This window comes from Coenobita brevimanus, chromosome 18, assembly GCF_032717465.1.
Source record: "Coenobita brevimanus isolate Jiangsu-jjx chromosome 18, ASM3271746v2, whole genome shotgun sequence".
Taxonomy (NCBI): Eukaryota; Metazoa; Arthropoda; class Malacostraca; order Decapoda; family Coenobitidae; genus Coenobita; species Coenobita brevimanus.
This window is the reverse complement of record NC_136971.1, coordinates 20,287,948-20,305,984: the sequence shown is the minus strand read 5'-3', so window position 1 is coordinate 20,305,984 and position 18,037 is coordinate 20,287,948. Positions and strand designations below refer to the sequence as shown.

General features: G+C 40.8%; 1 protein-coding gene across 1 annotated transcript in view; it reads left to right on the top strand.

Annotated features, from left to right (window-relative positions):
* LOC145391509 (ATP-dependent translocase ABCB1-like) overlaps window positions 1–18,037 on the top strand; it is a 298,980-nt gene that overhangs the window by 224,564 nt on the left and 56,379 nt on the right. Inside the window, exons 18-21 of the mRNA XM_080266138.1 lie at window positions 11,037–11,222; window positions 13,006–13,110; window positions 14,002–14,163; window positions 14,326–14,529. Coding sequence (XP_080122264.1) covers window positions 11,037–11,222; window positions 13,006–13,110; window positions 14,002–14,163; window positions 14,326–14,529 — 657 coding nt within the window. The remainder of the gene's footprint in view (window positions 1–11,036; window positions 11,223–13,005; window positions 13,111–14,001; window positions 14,164–14,325; window positions 14,530–18,037) is intronic.

Here is an 18,037-nt window from a genome sequence, read left to right as displayed (position 1 = left end):
CAGCTTTTAGGCTCTTCACAGAACAGTCTATGAAGAGTCGCCATTCTGAGGCCTTGTAATCTGCTCCTATGGCTTGGAACAAACCCTTAACATCAAAACAATAACACAATGAGGGTTCTTCACAAAATTTGAAGAAGGATGCAAACTTGCCGTGGCGATTCCTGTAACTAAATATGCAACTGGGATCCAACAAGTTCCTTTCACTTAGACATGGCGCCAGCAGCTCAGCATTGGATTTGGTGAGTCCTAAATCTTGGATCAAGCCATCCAGCTCTTGCCGACTGGAATGGTGTGGAGTGTCTCTGGAACATTCTCCAACATACGATTCATCATCACTCTCCCTTATGTCATCGACGATGTCCTCATGGTCAGCCATTACGTCAGCCATTACATCGGCGCGCAGTAACAAGACCAGAAGTAAACAACTGCCAATTTTTGACAAAAAACTAGAGATAGACAAACAAAACATACACTTTTGGAATCAGTGTGGAAAACCGAGTCTAACAAGACAAAAAAAAAGAATAAACAAATTCTTTGTTACACAGTTTACCTGTAATATACAGTAACTGTCCAGTTTTGCTTTGAAACCACAGATATTCTTTCCACAAACCACATTTTCATCCAAATTATTGCATTTGGTTATACTTCTGTTTGGAAAGCTATAATTTCTTGCATCACCTGGGGAAGTTGGTATCTTTAACTTAAAACTATGTCCTCTCATTTTCCCCTCATCTCCTATAATACAATCTTCTCTATCAGTGTTCACTTTACCATGCGTACATTTATTATATGTGTGTGGATGAAAGGATGCGAAGATGTGTAATGGATGCAAAAGCTTATAGAGGTTGGGGGAGTGGACTTTCTGACCACTTCTTGGTGGTGGCCAGAATTAGGATTCAAGTAAGATGGAGAAATAGAGGAAGGGAAAGACGAGAGGAAGGAGTAGTTGCAAGGAGAGTGGAAAGGTTACAAGAGGATGAGAAAAAGGCAGAGTATAAGAGAGAAGTGGAGGAACGATTGGGCAAATATGAATTGGAGCAGATGGGGGACGTGGAAGGTGTGTGCAGGATATTTACAGAAGAAATATGTGCAGCACGTGATGTGGTGTGTGGGAGGAAGAGAAGACGGAGAGGGGGTGCAAGGAACAGCGTGGTGGACTGAAGAAGTGAGACAGGCTGTGGCACAAAAGAAGAAAGCATACAATGAATGGATGAAAAATAGGGGCGTGGAGAAGTTGAGAGGCGGAAGAGAGAGTTATATGTAGAAAGAAAGAGAGAGGTGAAAAGATTAGTAAGAGAGAGTAAGAAGAGCATGGATGAGGAATTTGGAAGGAATTTGAGTGTAAAGTGGAGGGACTGTAAGAAAATGTTCTGGAAAGAGGTGAAGAGAGTAAGACAGGGTGGAAGTGAGGTTAGCAGGGGAGTGAAAGATAAAAATGGTAGATTACTAGTGGAGAAGGGAGAAAAGGTGAGCAGATGGAGAAAACACTTTAAGGAATAGTTGAACATACAGGATGGAAGTAATGTGAGTATAAGTGGCTGGGGAATGGCTGGGAGAAGGAGGGAGGTGAGAAGACAGGAAGAAATCAGTAGGATAGAAGTTGCGGAAGCAATGAAGAAACTTAAATTGGGGAAAGCCCCAGGAATTGATGGAGTGTGTGGTGATATGCTGAAGCATGGGGGAGAGATAGTAGTAGGATGGATGTGGAAGATGTGCAGATTGGCCTGGGAGGAAGGTAGAGTCCTGGAGGATTGGAAGTCACGTATAATTATTCCCTTGTACAAAGGAAAAAGGGGAAAAAAAAGTGTGTGGTAATCATAGGGGCATTTGTCTTCTTAGTATAATAGGAAAAGTGTATGGTAGGATACTTATTGAAAGAGTTAGAGAAAGAACAGAGGAATTAGTTGGAGAGAAACAGGGAGGCTTTGGGAAGGGAAGAGTTTTTTTTTTTTTTTTTTTATGTGTCCGACTCTGGGCATAGGCTTCACAGCCTGCTATCAAGGCCCAGCAGTCCTCCTACATACCATAAACCTCTACATGTCACCACTTCGGCGCTAATACCCACCGTCCATATTGAATACATGCTAGGGCTGTCTCATACAGGACTGGTGTATTGGTATTAGCGGGGGTATTTTTATGACATGTCGGCGGGTCTTCTGGTAGATCAGTAAAGCCTGATTTAATGAAATTCAAATCCTTAAACTGTTCCCTGCCCCAGCCGGGATTCGAACCTGGGTCCGTTAGGATTACAGGCCACCTCTCTACCGATTGAGCCACCGGTTGTGTAGATCAGATTTTCATTCTTAGATCTTTAATGGAAAAGTTTCTAGAGAAGGGAAAGAAGTTGTATCCGGCTTTCATGGATTTGGAGAAAGCATATGACAGGGTGGATAGACAAGGATTGTGGAAAGTATTAAGAATATATAGAGTAGATGGGAAGTTGTTGAATGCTGTGAAGAGTATGTATGATTGTGCTAAGGCTGCAGTGCGTGTGGATGGTGAACTAAGTGAATTTTTCTCTTTTTGAAGGTTGGGTTGAAACAGGGATGTGTCATGTCTCCATGGTTGTTCAATCTGTACATGGATTGGGTAATAAAAGAGGTACAAGGTAGGGTAGTGGATGTTGGAGTGGCCCTGGTGAGAGAGGGTAGTGTTTGGAAACTCCCTGTACTGTTGTTTGCAGATGATATTGTGTTGTTGAGTGAAGACGAAGAGGAGCTGCAAGGCTTGGTGGATGAGTTTGGGAGAGTGTGTAAGAAACGGAATCTAAAGGTGAATGTAGGGAAGAGTAAAGTGATGGTCTTTGAGAGAGGTGAAGTCAGTGAATGTACAGCGAGGTTGGATGGTGAGGAATTGGAAAATATGAGTACGTTTAAGTACTTGGGTAGTGTGATGAGTAAGGATGGAGGTTTGGAGGGTGAAGTGCTTGAAAGGGTACAGCAGAGAAGAAAGGTGGCTGGTTCCTTGAAAACAGTGATAAGAAACAGGGAAGTGAGCATGGAAGTGAAAAAGTTACTACATGACAGTATTGTGATACCAACTCTAACGTATGGAAGTGAAGCTTGGACGATGTTGGAAGGACACAAGTCAAGAGTGAGAGCAGTGGAAATGAGTTATTGAAGAGGAGCCTGTGGAGTCATATGGAGAGACAGGCTGACGAATGAGGATATAAAGGAGCGTTGTTGTGTGGATGTGGATGTGATAGGAAGCGTTATGAGGAACACACTGGGGTGGTTTGGCCATGTGGAAAGGATGGAGGGTTAAAGACTGACGAAGAGAGTGTATATGAGTGAGGTGGAGGAGGGAAAAGGGAGTGGGAGGCCGAGGATGAGATGGAGGGATGGGGTAGAGAGGTATATGAGAGAGGGGGGTGTGAGTTGGGAGCAGGGCAATGAAATGGGCGGGGGACAGGGTGACGTGGAGACGATTTGTTTGTGGCCACTCCAAAGGGGATTAAGGCGTCTGGCAATAGATAGATAAATAGACATTTATCCAACATTATCATATCTCCTTTTTCGCTTCCTTCCCATTATGTAGTCTAATGTAGTCCATTTTAACCTTTCAAATCTCTCTTCATACAGGAAATCCCTTAAGTTTGGTATAATTTTTGTAGCCACTCTTTGTACCTTCTCTAATTTATTTATATATTTCTTTAAATGAGGAGACCATACCATGGTAACATATTCCAATCTTGGTGTTACCATTGTCATTATCATTTTATCTTACATTTCCTCACTCATGTAAATAAATGCTGTTCTTAGGTTCATCAATAAATGATGTATCACTAGTTTTCATATTTACATGCTGCTCTGGCGATAATCCTTGCTGTATTATTACACCCAGATCTATCTCCTCAGTGCCTTTGTTGATATCTTCCTTTCCCATTTTGTAATCTCAATTTGGCCTCCTCTTACTTATGTCCATCTCAGTTATTTTACACTTATTAGTGTTAAAATCAATCTTTCATACTTGGGTCCATTTATGTAATTCATCTAAATCTTCCTGCAACTCTCTGCAACTATTTACTTCGTGATTTTTGCACCATCAACAAACATATTCATATATGATCGAGCTTCGCTGGTCATATCATTTACGTATATCAGAACACAATGGGGGCTAAAACTGCTCATTGGGGCACTCCAATTATCACTTTCTTCCACGCTGAAAACTTATCTCTAATCATAGTTCTCATCTGTCTGCGGGTAAGGTAACTCCTCATCCATTTAAATAAAACACCATCTATGCCACCATTATTTCTGAATTTCCAAATCAACCTCTCCAACTCCCTTCTCTCATGTGGTTCTCTATCACATGGTTTCCTGAAATCCAATTAAATACAGTCCACCCACCCATCTCTTTCCTGTAACTCATTAAAAGCTCATAAAAATTTAGCAAGTTTGTTACACACAAAGTACCTTCTCTGAAACCTAACGGCGTAGAGGTTATCTTACTTTCTCTAAATGAGCAACCCATCTCTTCCTTATATATTTTTTTTACTCAGTTTACTAGCATTACTAGTAAGAAACACTGATCTGTAATTAAATGGTTCTTCCCTGCTGCCACCCTTTTTTATTGCTACTACATTTACTCCCTTCCAGTTCCTTGGCAAATCTCTCTCCATTAGACGTTTTAATATATATATATATATATATATATATATATATATATATATATATATATATACACAGAGAGAGAGAGAGAGAGAGAGACAGACAGACAGAGAGACAGACAGACAGAGAGACAGACAGACAGAGAGACAGACAGAAAGATAGATAGATAGATACATATATATACATTATTTATTTATTTATCTATCTATCTATCTATCTGTCTATCTACGTATATATATATATATATATATATATATATATATATATATATATATATATATATATATATATATATATATATAAATAGATAGATAGATAGATAGATAGATAGATAGATATAGATAAAGATATAAATATAAATAGATAGATATAGATTTATAGATATAGATATAGACAGATAGATAGATAGACAGTGGGTGTTTGTGAGTGCATATGGGGGTAGTGAAAGGGATGAAGAAGAGAGGGTCTTTCTGGAATGATGTTGATGAGTGTCTGCAGAGTTTTGGAGCGAATGTGATTGTGGTCATGATGGGAGATCTGAATGCTAGAGTGGGAAATGTAGCAGTTGAAGGTGTAGTTGGTATGCATGGTGTGCCTGAAAGAAATGAAAATGGGTAAAGAATGATAGGGATGTGCGTTGAGCGTGAGATGGTAATTGGAAATACCTTGTTTGAGAAGAAAGGTATAAGTATACATGGGTGAGACAGGAGGGTGGAAGGGTTGTTGATAGAGCTTTGATGGACTATGTGGTTGTGTCCAGGAATGTACTAGGAAGATTGTTGGATGTGAGAGTTCTGAGAGGGAAGGATGGAGGTATGTCTGATCACTATCTGGTGGTGGGAAAGTTAAGAGTAGGTAAGAGATGGGTGAGAGCTAGGAGGGTTAGGTGTGGCAGGGAGGTTTTGAAAGTGAGTGAGTTGGATAAAAGTGAGAAAATGAGAGTATTAGAAGAAATTGAAAGATGAGTGGAACACAGTGACAGATCAGGAAAACGGCAATGTGGGGAAGGAATGGCAGTTGTTTAAGAGTGCTGTGGTGGAGCATGCGGAAGAGGTGTGTAGTGTGAGACGTGTGGGTGGTGGTGTAAGAAAAGGAAGTGAATGATGGTGGGAAGAAGTAAGTATGGCTGTGGCTGAAAAGAGACATGCATATGACGTGTGGTTGGAAATGAAGGATGAGATGTCATATGAGAGGTATAAGGAAAAGAGGAATAGGGCGAGAAGGGCTGTGCGTGATGCTGAAGTGGCAGAAGATGAGAGGTGGGGTAGGCGGTTGACTGAGAATTTTCAACAGAATAAAAAAATGTTTTGGAAGGAAGTAAAAAAGGTGCGAAAGGGAGAGTCTGGGTAGGAAGAACGAGTAAAAGCAGAGAATGGATGTTAATTGAGATGGATACAGTAAGGAAGAGATGGGGAGAGTATTTTGAAAGATTGTTAAATGTAGAGGAAGAAAGGGTGGCTGAGATTATAGCGGATGGAAGGCTGCAAGGAATAAATGTTTTTTTTTTTTTTTATGTGAGGAAGAAGGAACCAAAGGCAATGAGCTCGCAAAACTGTTCCTTCCAAGAGAAAAATAAAATACAAGAGAGAGCCAAATTCAAGATCCATTCATTTCGAGATGCCTGGACACACTGCGTTTGAAAGACTGGAGATCATAGGAAGCAGGAAATACAGACAGAGGGAGACGGTTCCAGAGTTGACCTGTTGCATAAATGAAGGACTGGGAGTAACGGTTATCTCTTGCATTAGAGAGTTGGACAGAAAAGAGGTGAGAGTTTGCTGCTAGACAGGTGCTACGCACCCGTCGTAAAAGTGGAGGAATGCATGCAGACAGTTCAGAGGAACAGTGACCATTGAAGTACGAGTAGCGATAGAAAAGAGATAAAGATGCAACATTGCGGCGAAGAGACAGAGGTTGAAGGGAGTCAGTAAGAGGAGGAGAGTTGGTGAGACGAGTAGCCTTTGACTCCACCCTATTGAGAAGAGCTGTATGTGGGGAGCCTGCCCACACATGAGAGTTGTACTCCACACAGGGGCGGATAAAACCCCTGTATAGAGTCAACAATTGTGCAAGGGCAAAGAAGGAACGGAGTCGGCTTAGCACACCCAGTCGCTTGGGAGCAGATTTTACAAGAGATGTAATATGATCTTTCCAAGACAAGTCCCGAGTAAATGAAACCCCAAGCATGTTCAAGGATGATGCAGGATTAAGTTGAGTATTATTAAACATAAGTGGGTATACCTGTGGAAGAATTTGTCGGTTTCATAGGTGCAAAAACTGAGTCTTTGATGCATTAAAAACAACCAGATTATTTTTATCCCAGTCAGAGATACGAGCCAAGTCAGACATTAGGTGTGCCATAGCCTCATCCCTTGCTTTTGAAGTAACTGCTGAGATGGACGTTGTGGGAATCGAATGGAAAGGTGAAGGGTGGAGTCATCAGCGTATGAGTGGATAGGGTTAGATGTACAGCTTAGAAGATCATTGATGAATAAAAGGAAGAGAGTTGGTGATAGGACAGAGCCCTGAGGAACACCACTGTTAATAGATCTAGGAGAAGAACGATAGCCGTCTACAACAGCAGCTATAGAACGACCAGAAAGGTAGCTAGAGATGAAGGCACAGATAGAAGGATAGAAACCATAAGAGGGCAGTTTGGAAATTAAAGATTTATGCCAGACTCGATCGAAAGCCTTTGAGATGTCAAGTGCAATGGCAAAGCTTTCGCCAAAGTCCCGAAAGGAGGATGACCAGGAGTCTGAAAGGTAGGTGAGAAGATCGCCTGTGGAGCGTCCCTGACGGAACCCATACTGACGATCAGAAAGAAGGTTGTGATAGGAAAGATGCTTTAAAATTTTTCTATTAAGAATAGACTCAAAAACTTTTGAGTTACAGGATGTTAAAGCAATTGGACGATAGTTAGAGGGTTGGGAATGGTCACCCTTCTTTGGGACTGGCTGAATGAGAGCAAACTTCCAGCAAGAAGGAAAGGTACAACTTGAGAGACAAAGGCGAAAGAGTTTGCCTAGGCAGGGTGTAAGCACAGAAGCACAATTCTTGAGAACAACAGGAGGGACTCCATCAGGCCGATATGCCTTATTAGTACTGAGGCCAGCAATGGGAGTTGAATGATTCTTTGATCACGAAGGAGGAAGTGCAGGAGACAGTAAAGGAGATGAAAAAAGGGAAAGTTGCAGGTATGGTTGGGTGTGCTGTGGAATGCCTGAAGGGTGGTGGGGCAACTGTTGTTGACTGGTTAGTAAGACTGTTGAATGTGTGCTTTGTGAAAGGTATGGTGCCAGTTGACTGGACAAGTGCTTGTGTGGTCATGTTATATAAAGGCAAGGGTAATAAGTATGAATGTACTAGCTTTAGGGGTATAAGTCTGTTAAGTGTTGTAGGTAAGGTGTATGGTAGCGTGTTAATTAAGATAGTTAGAGAGGGTACAGAGGGAGTGATTGGTGATGAGCAGTGTGGCTTTAGGAGAAGGAGAGGATGCGTGGATCAGGTGTTTGCTGTGAGACAATTGTGTGAAAAGTATTTAGCGAAAGGCAAGGATGTGTTTTGGGCGTTCATGGATTTAGAGAAAGCGTATGATAGAACTGATAGGAAGGCTTTGTGGACTGTTTTAAGATTGTATGGCCTTGATGGTAGGTTACTAAAAGGGGTGGAAAGTTTTTATGTAAATAGTGGAGCGTGTGTAAGAGTGGGAAATACTGTGAGCTATTGGTTTCCCGTGAGAGTGAGGCTGCGGCAGGGATGAGTGATGTCGCCTTGGTTGTTTAATATTTATATGGATGGTATTGGAAGGGAGGTGAATGCAAGAGCATTAGGTGGAGGTATGACTCTGGTGAATGTTGATGGTAGAGAGTGGAATCTGAAGCAGCTGCTGTTTGCAGATGATACTGCACTAGTGGCTGATTCAGAGGAGAGATTGAGACAGTTGGTAGAGGAGTTTGGAAGGTTGTGTGAAAGGAGGAAATTGAAAGTAAATGAGAATAAGAGTAAAGTGATGAAGTGTACGAGGTCGGTAGATGGTAGGAGGATGAATATAGTTTTGAATGGTGAGTTGCTTGAGGAAGTAGAGTGTTTTAAGTATTTAGGGTCACAGGTTGCTGTGGATGGAAGAATAGATGCAGAAATGAAGTTTAGAATGAATGAAGTAGGAAAGGTGCTGGGAAGAATGAAAAGAGTGTTTAGATGTCGTTCACTTAGAATGGATATAAAGAGAAGGCTGTATGAGGGTGGTGTGGTACCGACTGCGTTATATGGGGCTGAAACATGGAATATGGGTGAAACAGAGAGGAAAAGTTTAAATGTAATGGAGATGAGATGTCTCAGGAGTATGTGCGGAGTGACAAGTATGGATCGAGTAAGAAATGATGAAGTGCGAAGGAGAACTGGAGTTGTTCGGGAGATGGCTGATCGAGTTGAGCAGGGGGTGTTGCGATGGTTTGGGCATATGGAGAGAATGGATAATAAGCGATTGGTGATGATCTGATGTGAGAGGTGTAAGGCTGAGAGGGAGACCACGAATAGGATGGATGGACAGTGTGAAGAGAGTGTTGGATGCGTGAGGGATGTCTGTTGGGCAAGGAAGAGTGGCTGTGCGTGACAGAAATAAATGGAGAGAAATTGTGAATGAATAAATGACACAGCCGCGAGGGGATATTCTCCTGCATTTGGTCTGGTCAGCTGATCAGGTGAGGCGCGAGTAAGGGACTGGGTCCACTATGATGTGGCAGGGGTAAACCAGCTCTGCCGTCAGCCCCTACTGCTGATGTCGCTGATTGCACTGTGCAGATGACACACGTGCTGTGTGGTGCGGTGAGGATCTCTCTCTTCTCCCCTGGGGCTAAGATACAAGTAAATGTGTGTGTGTGGATGAGTAGATTGGGAGTATGTCGTCCTGCTTCGGCTGCCCCCCTTTTCTTGGGGTGGGAGAAGCCTATGTGTGTGTGTGTGTATATATATATATATATATATATATATATATATATATATGTGTGTGTGTGTATATATATATATATATATATATATATATATATATATATATATATATATATATATATATATATATATATATATATATATATATATATATATATATATATATATATATATATATATATATATATATATATATATATATTTATACACTGTATATGTGTGTGTGTGTGAGAGAGAGAGAGAGAGAGAGAGAGAGAGAGAGAGAGAGAGGACGACGTACCTCAAAGAGTTTGTTGCTGATTTTAACCCAACTTGATGGTAAAGTTGAGGGTTAGTCCGTGAGTAACCCTTTTATTTTTGGGAACACTAAACCAAAGGTCGTCACAGGGCTGGGTTAAACCTTCACTTAGTAAAATTAACTAATAAGTTTTTTATCATTTCTTAAAACCAAATTTCGACAAAATGTTGATGGTAACGTAAGAATGAAAGGATTCAGTTGTGGGAACAATGACTTAATGATAAACTCACAGGGCAAGGTTTAAGTTCGGTTCGTGTGTGTGTGTGATTGTTGACAAAATATCTGAAACAGTTTTGATCCATTTTTTGGCAAATTTGGTGGATGGGTTTAGGATTAGCCAAAGAGTAGCCTTTGGAAACAATAGGTCAAAGGTCAAGGTCATATGTAAACGGTCATTTTAAATTTTATCCGTATTAGACCAAATTTTGTGGAAAGGTTCACGATTTGGCAATAATAAAAGGATTTGATATTTGAAAAGAATAAAAGGTCATAGTTACAGGGAAAGATCAAAGGCCAAGGCCACAAGGCAAAGCCAGCTCAGTTTTGATCTGATTCGATTCAAACTTAGTGGAAGGGACAGATGAGAACGAAGAAATTCAATTTTGAGAAAATGAATCAGTCAAGGGTCAAGGTCAGAGGCAAGGTCAGAGTTCAACCGATGTGTCCCTGTGTGAAGAAAATAACTGAAACAGCTTTGATCTTAGCTGAATCTAACATGGTTTCTGAAGTGAGGATCACTCAAAAGAATGACATTGTTTTTGATATATTAGGTCTATAGTCAAGGTCACAATTGCAAGGTCACATTGTTCTTAATTTCTTTCTGGGTTGAGATAACGGCCTGACCAACAATTGGCTTAACCCTTTTGCTGAAATTGGTGCATATGGGATATTCATTCTGGCTAACAGTAGATTTTATATATATATATATATATATATATATATATATATATATATATATATATATATATATATATATATATATATATATGCAAGTTATCCTAACAATCGAAGGCGTAAAACTTTCTCAAATAATTTTTTTTTTTTTTTTTTTTGTTACTGGCACACGCAAAGATTCAATTTAGGTGAGCATTACATTATTTTCTTCATTCAAGAAATATCAAAAAGTTTGTAATTTGTGATCGTTAATACGGTCAAATGTCTTCTTTATTTACTCCCAGAGCGAAGAGGAGGGCGGAAATAAGGATGTCAAGGCAAAGGCGGCGCACACAGCCAGTACTTCTTTTCTGCAGATCTTTCGCCTTAATGCACCTGAATGGCCCTACATCGTCCTGGGCACGATAGGAGCAGCCGTCCAGGGTACCACCACACCCGTCTTTGCTATTCTGTTCGGGGAGGTGCTTGGGGTGAGTGGTGACTACGGAAGATGTGTCACGTTGGATACACACACACACACACACACACACACACACACACACACACACACACATATATATATATATATATATATATATATATATATATGCACAAGAAGAGACGAAAAACTGCAATACGTGCTTTCGCCTACATTTCAAGACACATCTTGAAATATAGGCGAAAGATCGGTATTCCAATTCTCATCTCTTCCTGAGAGTATTATTCATATATATATATATATATATATATATATATATATATATATATATATATATATATATATATATATATATATATATATATATATATATATATATATATATATATATATATATATATCTGAGCAGATAGACATGCAATGTGGAAAACTCTAAAAGTATATGGAGTAAACGGGAAGCTGATGAATGCCGTGAAGAGTATATATGAGGGCGCTGAGTCTGTACTGACTGTGGATGGTAAACTGAGGTAATTTTGCTGTCTGAACGTTGGAGTGAAACAGAGATGTGTCATGTCTCCATGGTAATTCACTGTGTATATGGATGGAGTTATAAAAGAGATACAAAGTAGGGCAATAGATGTTGTAGCGGCCATAATGAGAGAGGGCAGCGTTCGGAAACTTCCTGTTCTGCCGTTTTCAGACAATACTGTATTGTTCAGTCAAGATCAAGAGGAACTGTAAGGCTTGGTAAATAAGTTTGGGTGAGAATGGAAGAAACGAAATCTACAGATGAATGTAGGGATGAATCAAGTTGTGGTGTTGGAGAGAAATTAAGTCACTGAATGCACAGTGAGGCTTGATAGTGGGGAAATAGAGAAGGTGAGTGCATTTAAGTACTTGGGCAGTGTGATGAGCGAGGATGGAAGTTTGACGGATGAAGTGATTGAAAGGGTACATCAGGAAAGAAAGGTTGCTGGTTCACTGAAAGCAAATGTAAGAAATAGGGAAGTGAGCATGGAAGTAAAAAAAAAATTAAAAAGTCGCTGCATGTCACTATTGTGATCCCCACTCTAAGATATGGACCTTGTTGGAGGGATACAAGTCGAGAGTGAGAACAGTGGAAGTTAGTTATTTGAGAGGAGCAAGTGGAGTTGCATGGAGAGACAGAGTGACCATGGAGGAAGTGAAGGACCATTTTGATGTGGATATGGTTGTGTCGGAAAGCATTAGGAGAAATATAATTAGGTGGTTTGGCCATATGGAAAGGATGGAGAGTGAGAGACGAACATGGAGAATGTATATGAGTGAGGTGAAGGAGGGGAGAGGGAAAGGAAGACCGAGGACGAGTTGGAGGGCTGGACTAGAGAGGTATTCGAGAGAGGGATGTAAGTTGGGGGAAGGGCAGTGAAATGGCAGTAGACAGGGCGACAGGGAGGAGATTTGTTTTTGTGGCCACCCCTTACCAGATTAAGGCTTCTGGATATATATATATATATATATATATATATATATATATATATATATATATATATATATATATATATATATAGCTATAGCTATAGATAGATAGATAGACATAAAGATAGACAGATAGATAAAAATAAGTTTTTCTTGATGATTGTCATACTGTCGAACCGGTCGTACTTATGAGCAAAGATTGTGCCAATATTGTACCTGTCTAACCAACAGCACAGATGAATACTTGGATATAGCATCTTTTGTGGGTCGTGTGCCAGACGAAGGGTGAGACCTGGCAGAAAGTGAGTGTCAGCCTTATTGTTACCTCTGCAACCAATAGGCATTAAACCTATCTCTTCTTCCTCAACTGTCCCCAGACACTGTCCATCGCCGAGGAGGGCAAGGCGAGGAAAGAAGCTGACTTTTACTCTCTCTTGTTCTTCATCCTGGGAGTTGTGGCGGCCCTGTCAGTCTTCTCGATGGTCAGTCTTCATATCTTATGTTCTATTTCCCCATATATTGTCATTAATGTTTTCCCACGCGTCCCGGTGACAGAAGTTTCTGATCGGAGGAGATCTTGGGTTAGAGTTCGTAACCAAGAGAGTCGAAAATTTTTCTGTCCTTTAAATTCTGCCAGTGAGGTGGTGCGGTCTCCTACGGCTAAAATGATCTGGATTATGGTAGCCTTGCCTTGGGTCCTCCTACGCCTTACACCCTCACAAAGAGGGCTAACTATTACTTTGTTCTCTAGCATTTTCCTCATGGCAGTGTGGTTGTCAGTAGGTAGACTGTTATCCTCTGTAGGCTGAGAACTACTTTCACATTTTGTTCTGGCCACTTTGGGATGATTTTATTTATTTTTATAAATGCTTCGAACTGGAGGGGTTAGATAATTATAGCCTTCAGTAATCCCTTCATTATTGGAGACCCTTCTTAAGCTAAGTAAAATCACATAAGGATAGGAAGAATAAACTGAAAATTACATCATCTTAGTGAAGGAAACAAAACAGATTAATGTCGACTGTCGTGGCAAACCAGTGCAGAGCCCTGACTCATACAAACTTACCATCACCGCCTCCTCGTAACAAAGATTCTTATTTGCTTAATACCTGTTTTTTGGTACAGCTAAAGACCAGTGGATCTGCCCTCAGTTTTGCTCTTCCAGTTCTACACCTTTGTAACTGGAGACTGCCATGCTATTAACATAAGGACTACAGAATCTCAATATCCTAGTCAAGTGTATACATATGTAACACTCTCTCTCTCTCTCTCTCTCTCTCTCCGCCGTAATCTTGCATCTTTCCGTTTTTCTCTGTCTGTCTGTCTGTCTGTCTGTCTGTCTCTCTCTCTCTCTCTCTCTCTCTCTCTCTCAGGTATACATGTTTTCAATCTCGGGCGAGATACTGACGGCGCGGCTGAGGAAGCTGGTCTTCGCTGCCATGCTGCGGCAGGAGATGGCTTGGTTCGATGACAAAGATAACTCCGTGGGCGCTTTGTGTTCTCGTCTGTCTGGGGATGCGGCCGATGTCCAAGGGGTGAGGGAAACTTATATATATATAGATAGATATAGATATATACATGAGTATATATGGGGACAGATGGCAGGTGGTGGTAATAATTAAGTAAAAACTACTGCTCTAGGTAATAAAGGTGATGCTGGTAAGAGATATAATTACAAATAAACCGTAAACTCTCAGGCAACAGGAAGCCGAATCGGCACTATTGTGCAGTCGCTGACGACGCTGGGTATCGGAGTGGTACTGGCACTTTACTATGACTGGCGGCTGGGATTGGTCTGCCTCCCCTTCGTTCCCTTCGTGATCATAGCTGTCTACTTTCAGGCCAAAATCCTAGCTGGCCAGAACATCTCAGAGGCCAAAGTTATCGACACTGCTGGCCAGGTGACGTAAATTGGGTTTATCATCGTGGTGTAATATCTGCCCAGAGTAGATGTTGCCCATTTTAGCGGGGTGACATCCAAAAGTTGAAAAGTGATATTGATTTGCTTACACCCACTCTCTCACGTGTTACACATATCGCTCTGCATAATCCAAGCTTGAAACTTCCTTAGGCACGCCCAACATTTTCCACTGCAGTTTTACGTTTTGCATTTTCTAGCATACTGACAGCAGGTCATGTACATCATGCATTTTGTCCATGTAATCTGTCCCATACATGTCTGTCATTCTCTTGGCTGTCAAATCTCTCTGATGACATATATATGTTTCCAACAATGCTGCCACCTCCTTGGCTTCTTCCTTACTTTAACTTCTAATCCAGATCATATATCCGCCTTATCATTCTCTCCTCACTTCATCTCCCCATTCTGAGGCACCCTGTTCCACCTAAACCAGGAATCGGCAACCTTCTGAGCGTAGTGTGTCAGTTTGCTATTAATACCAACACTTGTGATACTGTGTGCCAGCTAATATTACCAATACGCATATTTCGTAGAAAAGGTCACGGTATCTTAATTCCAGCAAACAAACCAGTGTACTTTTCATTCAATAGTTTACGGATAAGAGTCAGGAATACAAATGAAGCTGGCCATACTGATGTATACAGTTGGGCAAGTAGAAAGTGAATAAAAAAAAAAATACTGGAGTATATGAAGACATCTGGCAGTTCCTTGTAGTAAGTCCGCGTATTTTTATGAATGAATCACTCAAATCATAGAGCCTGTGTCAGGTGGAACGTGATTGGCTGAGCTTTTCAGTGGTGGTGAAGAAAATATCTCATGAAAGTTAATAATTAATAAGTGGCAGGAAACAGTTTATAGAGAACACTACAGTATTTCATGAACGAGCATGGAGTATAAAAGAGTAATAAGTGTTAGCAGTCTGTAAAACGTAGCTGGCAACATGGCACAGAAGAGAAGCATGTCAGTTGGTAATTTCCTTTGTTCATGATCTTCGAAGCTGCTGAAACGAAGTCTAGTGAATCAGACTAATAGATGTTGACCTCTATTGGAGGGAACCGGCAATGTTTTCTTTAACGAATCTAATATTGATATTTTATTTCATCAATTTCCAGGGTTATTATCGCCAATGAAACAAGATATGTACTGAAATGAATTAGCAGGAAATTAATAATAAACTCTTTGTTGCCTTACTACTTTTCATCTCAACGTGATATATTCAAATATGAAGAGAGAAGACTGAGCTAAGCCAGAAATACCTTGTAGCAAAAGGGAGAAGGAGATAGAGAGAAGGGACAGCATACACGAGGGAAAAAGCAGAAAAAGATGGACAGTTGATGAGCAGAAAGGGATTGGCTCGGGACCGAAGGGGTGCCAAAACCCTTTAAGTATCGCCCACATCTCTGCAGGCAATACTCCCCTACGTGGTTTATCTCATTATAAGTTCATTGCATTAGAAATGCAGAAATATAGGTAGATAATTAATAACATTCATAGATTATGAGATGGTTACCTTCACCTGCCGTGTGCCAGTGCCATTTTAAAACGGTCCGACGTAATGCTGCGGCCAGTGCCAGTGCCGTTTTAAAATGGTTTAAAATAAATAACATCACTGTGACCGCATTTTTCAAGATTCGCGGGTAAAAATTGGCAAGCATGTAAGGTAACTGTTCCTCTACCATCCCCCAGGCTGTCAAGGCCATACACTCTCTGGCTCCCCCCCTTTTGCTCCCTCTGCCTCACTCTGCCTGTGTGCCTCACCCAATGATGTACATAGTGAAGGCATTTTGTAAATATTTTCATGTAAGCTGTAAATATTTTCTTGTAAGTGTAAAGACTAAATAGTGAATTCAAGATGTAAATACCTTCTTGTAAGTGCCAGGACTGCATGTAATGAAGTCAGGTTGTACCTATCTTCAAGTAAGTGTAAGATAATGCATTCACAGTGAGAAGGACACAAATTGTGATAGATGCTGAAGAAATAAGTGATCAGAAAAGTGTACTGTACATTGCCATACCTTCCCAGCATAAATACCTGAGTGTACATTACATAGAAAACGGCTTTCTTTCATGTACGTGGTGAGCATGAGAGAGTGGCTATACCTGTAAACGAGTATGCAGGGCTCAATAAAACTCATTTTCGAGCCTCGGTGAGCATTTTAATGGCGAAATTCGTTGTTTCCACATCAAAATCTATCATTTCCACATCAAAATCTATCATATGGTCGAAAACTGGCCGGCACTGGGGTGACCCAGAGGGCTAAAAATAGCCAGCATGTGGCAGGTTGAAATTCTTCCCCACTGCTCCACTTAATTACTTTCACGTCCATGAGGTGAATACATCATCATCTTGTAACATCAAACAGGGACTAGGTAAACAAATATCCAGTTTTAATTTGCGCCTAACCAACACCGATCCCTCCTCCACAATGTTTGCAGGAAAGGGTAGGAAAGAGACAGCGATGAAGACAGTGGAATGAAAAGGTTACCAAGTGGGTAACTAGTGTCAATTAACACTGGCAGCCGTGGGGTTGTTTCCTGATTTGAATATGTAATTATTAATACCAACACTTGTGATACTGTGTGCCAGCTAATATTACCAATACGCATGTAGAGAGGCGTATGGTATGTAGGAGGACTACTGGGCCTTGAGAGCAGGCTGTGAAGCCTATACCCAGAAGTCGGACACATAAAAAAAAAAAAAAAATACTGCTTGATGCTAGTCAGTCCCCGGATTGAGGACAGTGGAATGAAGAGGTCGAAGCAGGAGAAAACGACCCAAGTTGAAAACAGCCCTCACCAAAACGGCCGCACCCTATGACCAAAACGGCCCCACTCTATGACCTAAATATATACTGGCATACTGTACAATATTATGAGCAAAAATCCAAGTTGATCTGACAGATATGATCTGCTATTTTTTAGTCATAACATTATTGCCAACATATTAGGTTAGGTTAGGTTAGGTTTGGTTTTGATTTAAGTGCCAACACTGCAGTATGCACAAAATACGAATACAAGGAGAGGTCATAGGGTGAGGCCGCTTTGGTCATAGGGTGGGGCCGTTTTGGTTTGAGAGGGGCCGTTTTGGTGAAGGCCGTTTTCAACTGGGGCCGTTTTCTCTCGAAACCGAAGAGGTTACCAGATGGGTAACTAATGTTAGTTAACACTGGCAGCCATGTGGTTGTTCCTTGATTTGAATATGTAATTATACTGCTTGACGCTAGTCAGTCCCTGGATTGAAGACAGTGGAATGAAGAGGTTACCAAATGGGTAACTAGTGTCAATTAACACTGGCAGCCGTGGGGTTGTTCCCTGATTTGAATATGTAATTATACTGCTTGACGCTAGTCAGTCCCTGGATTGAAACTGTTAAGCCCCGTCCATACTATCTATCTATCTATATTTATATCTATCTATCTGTTTATCTATATACCTCTCTATCTGTCTATATATATAAATAGATAGATAGACAGATAGATAGATAGACA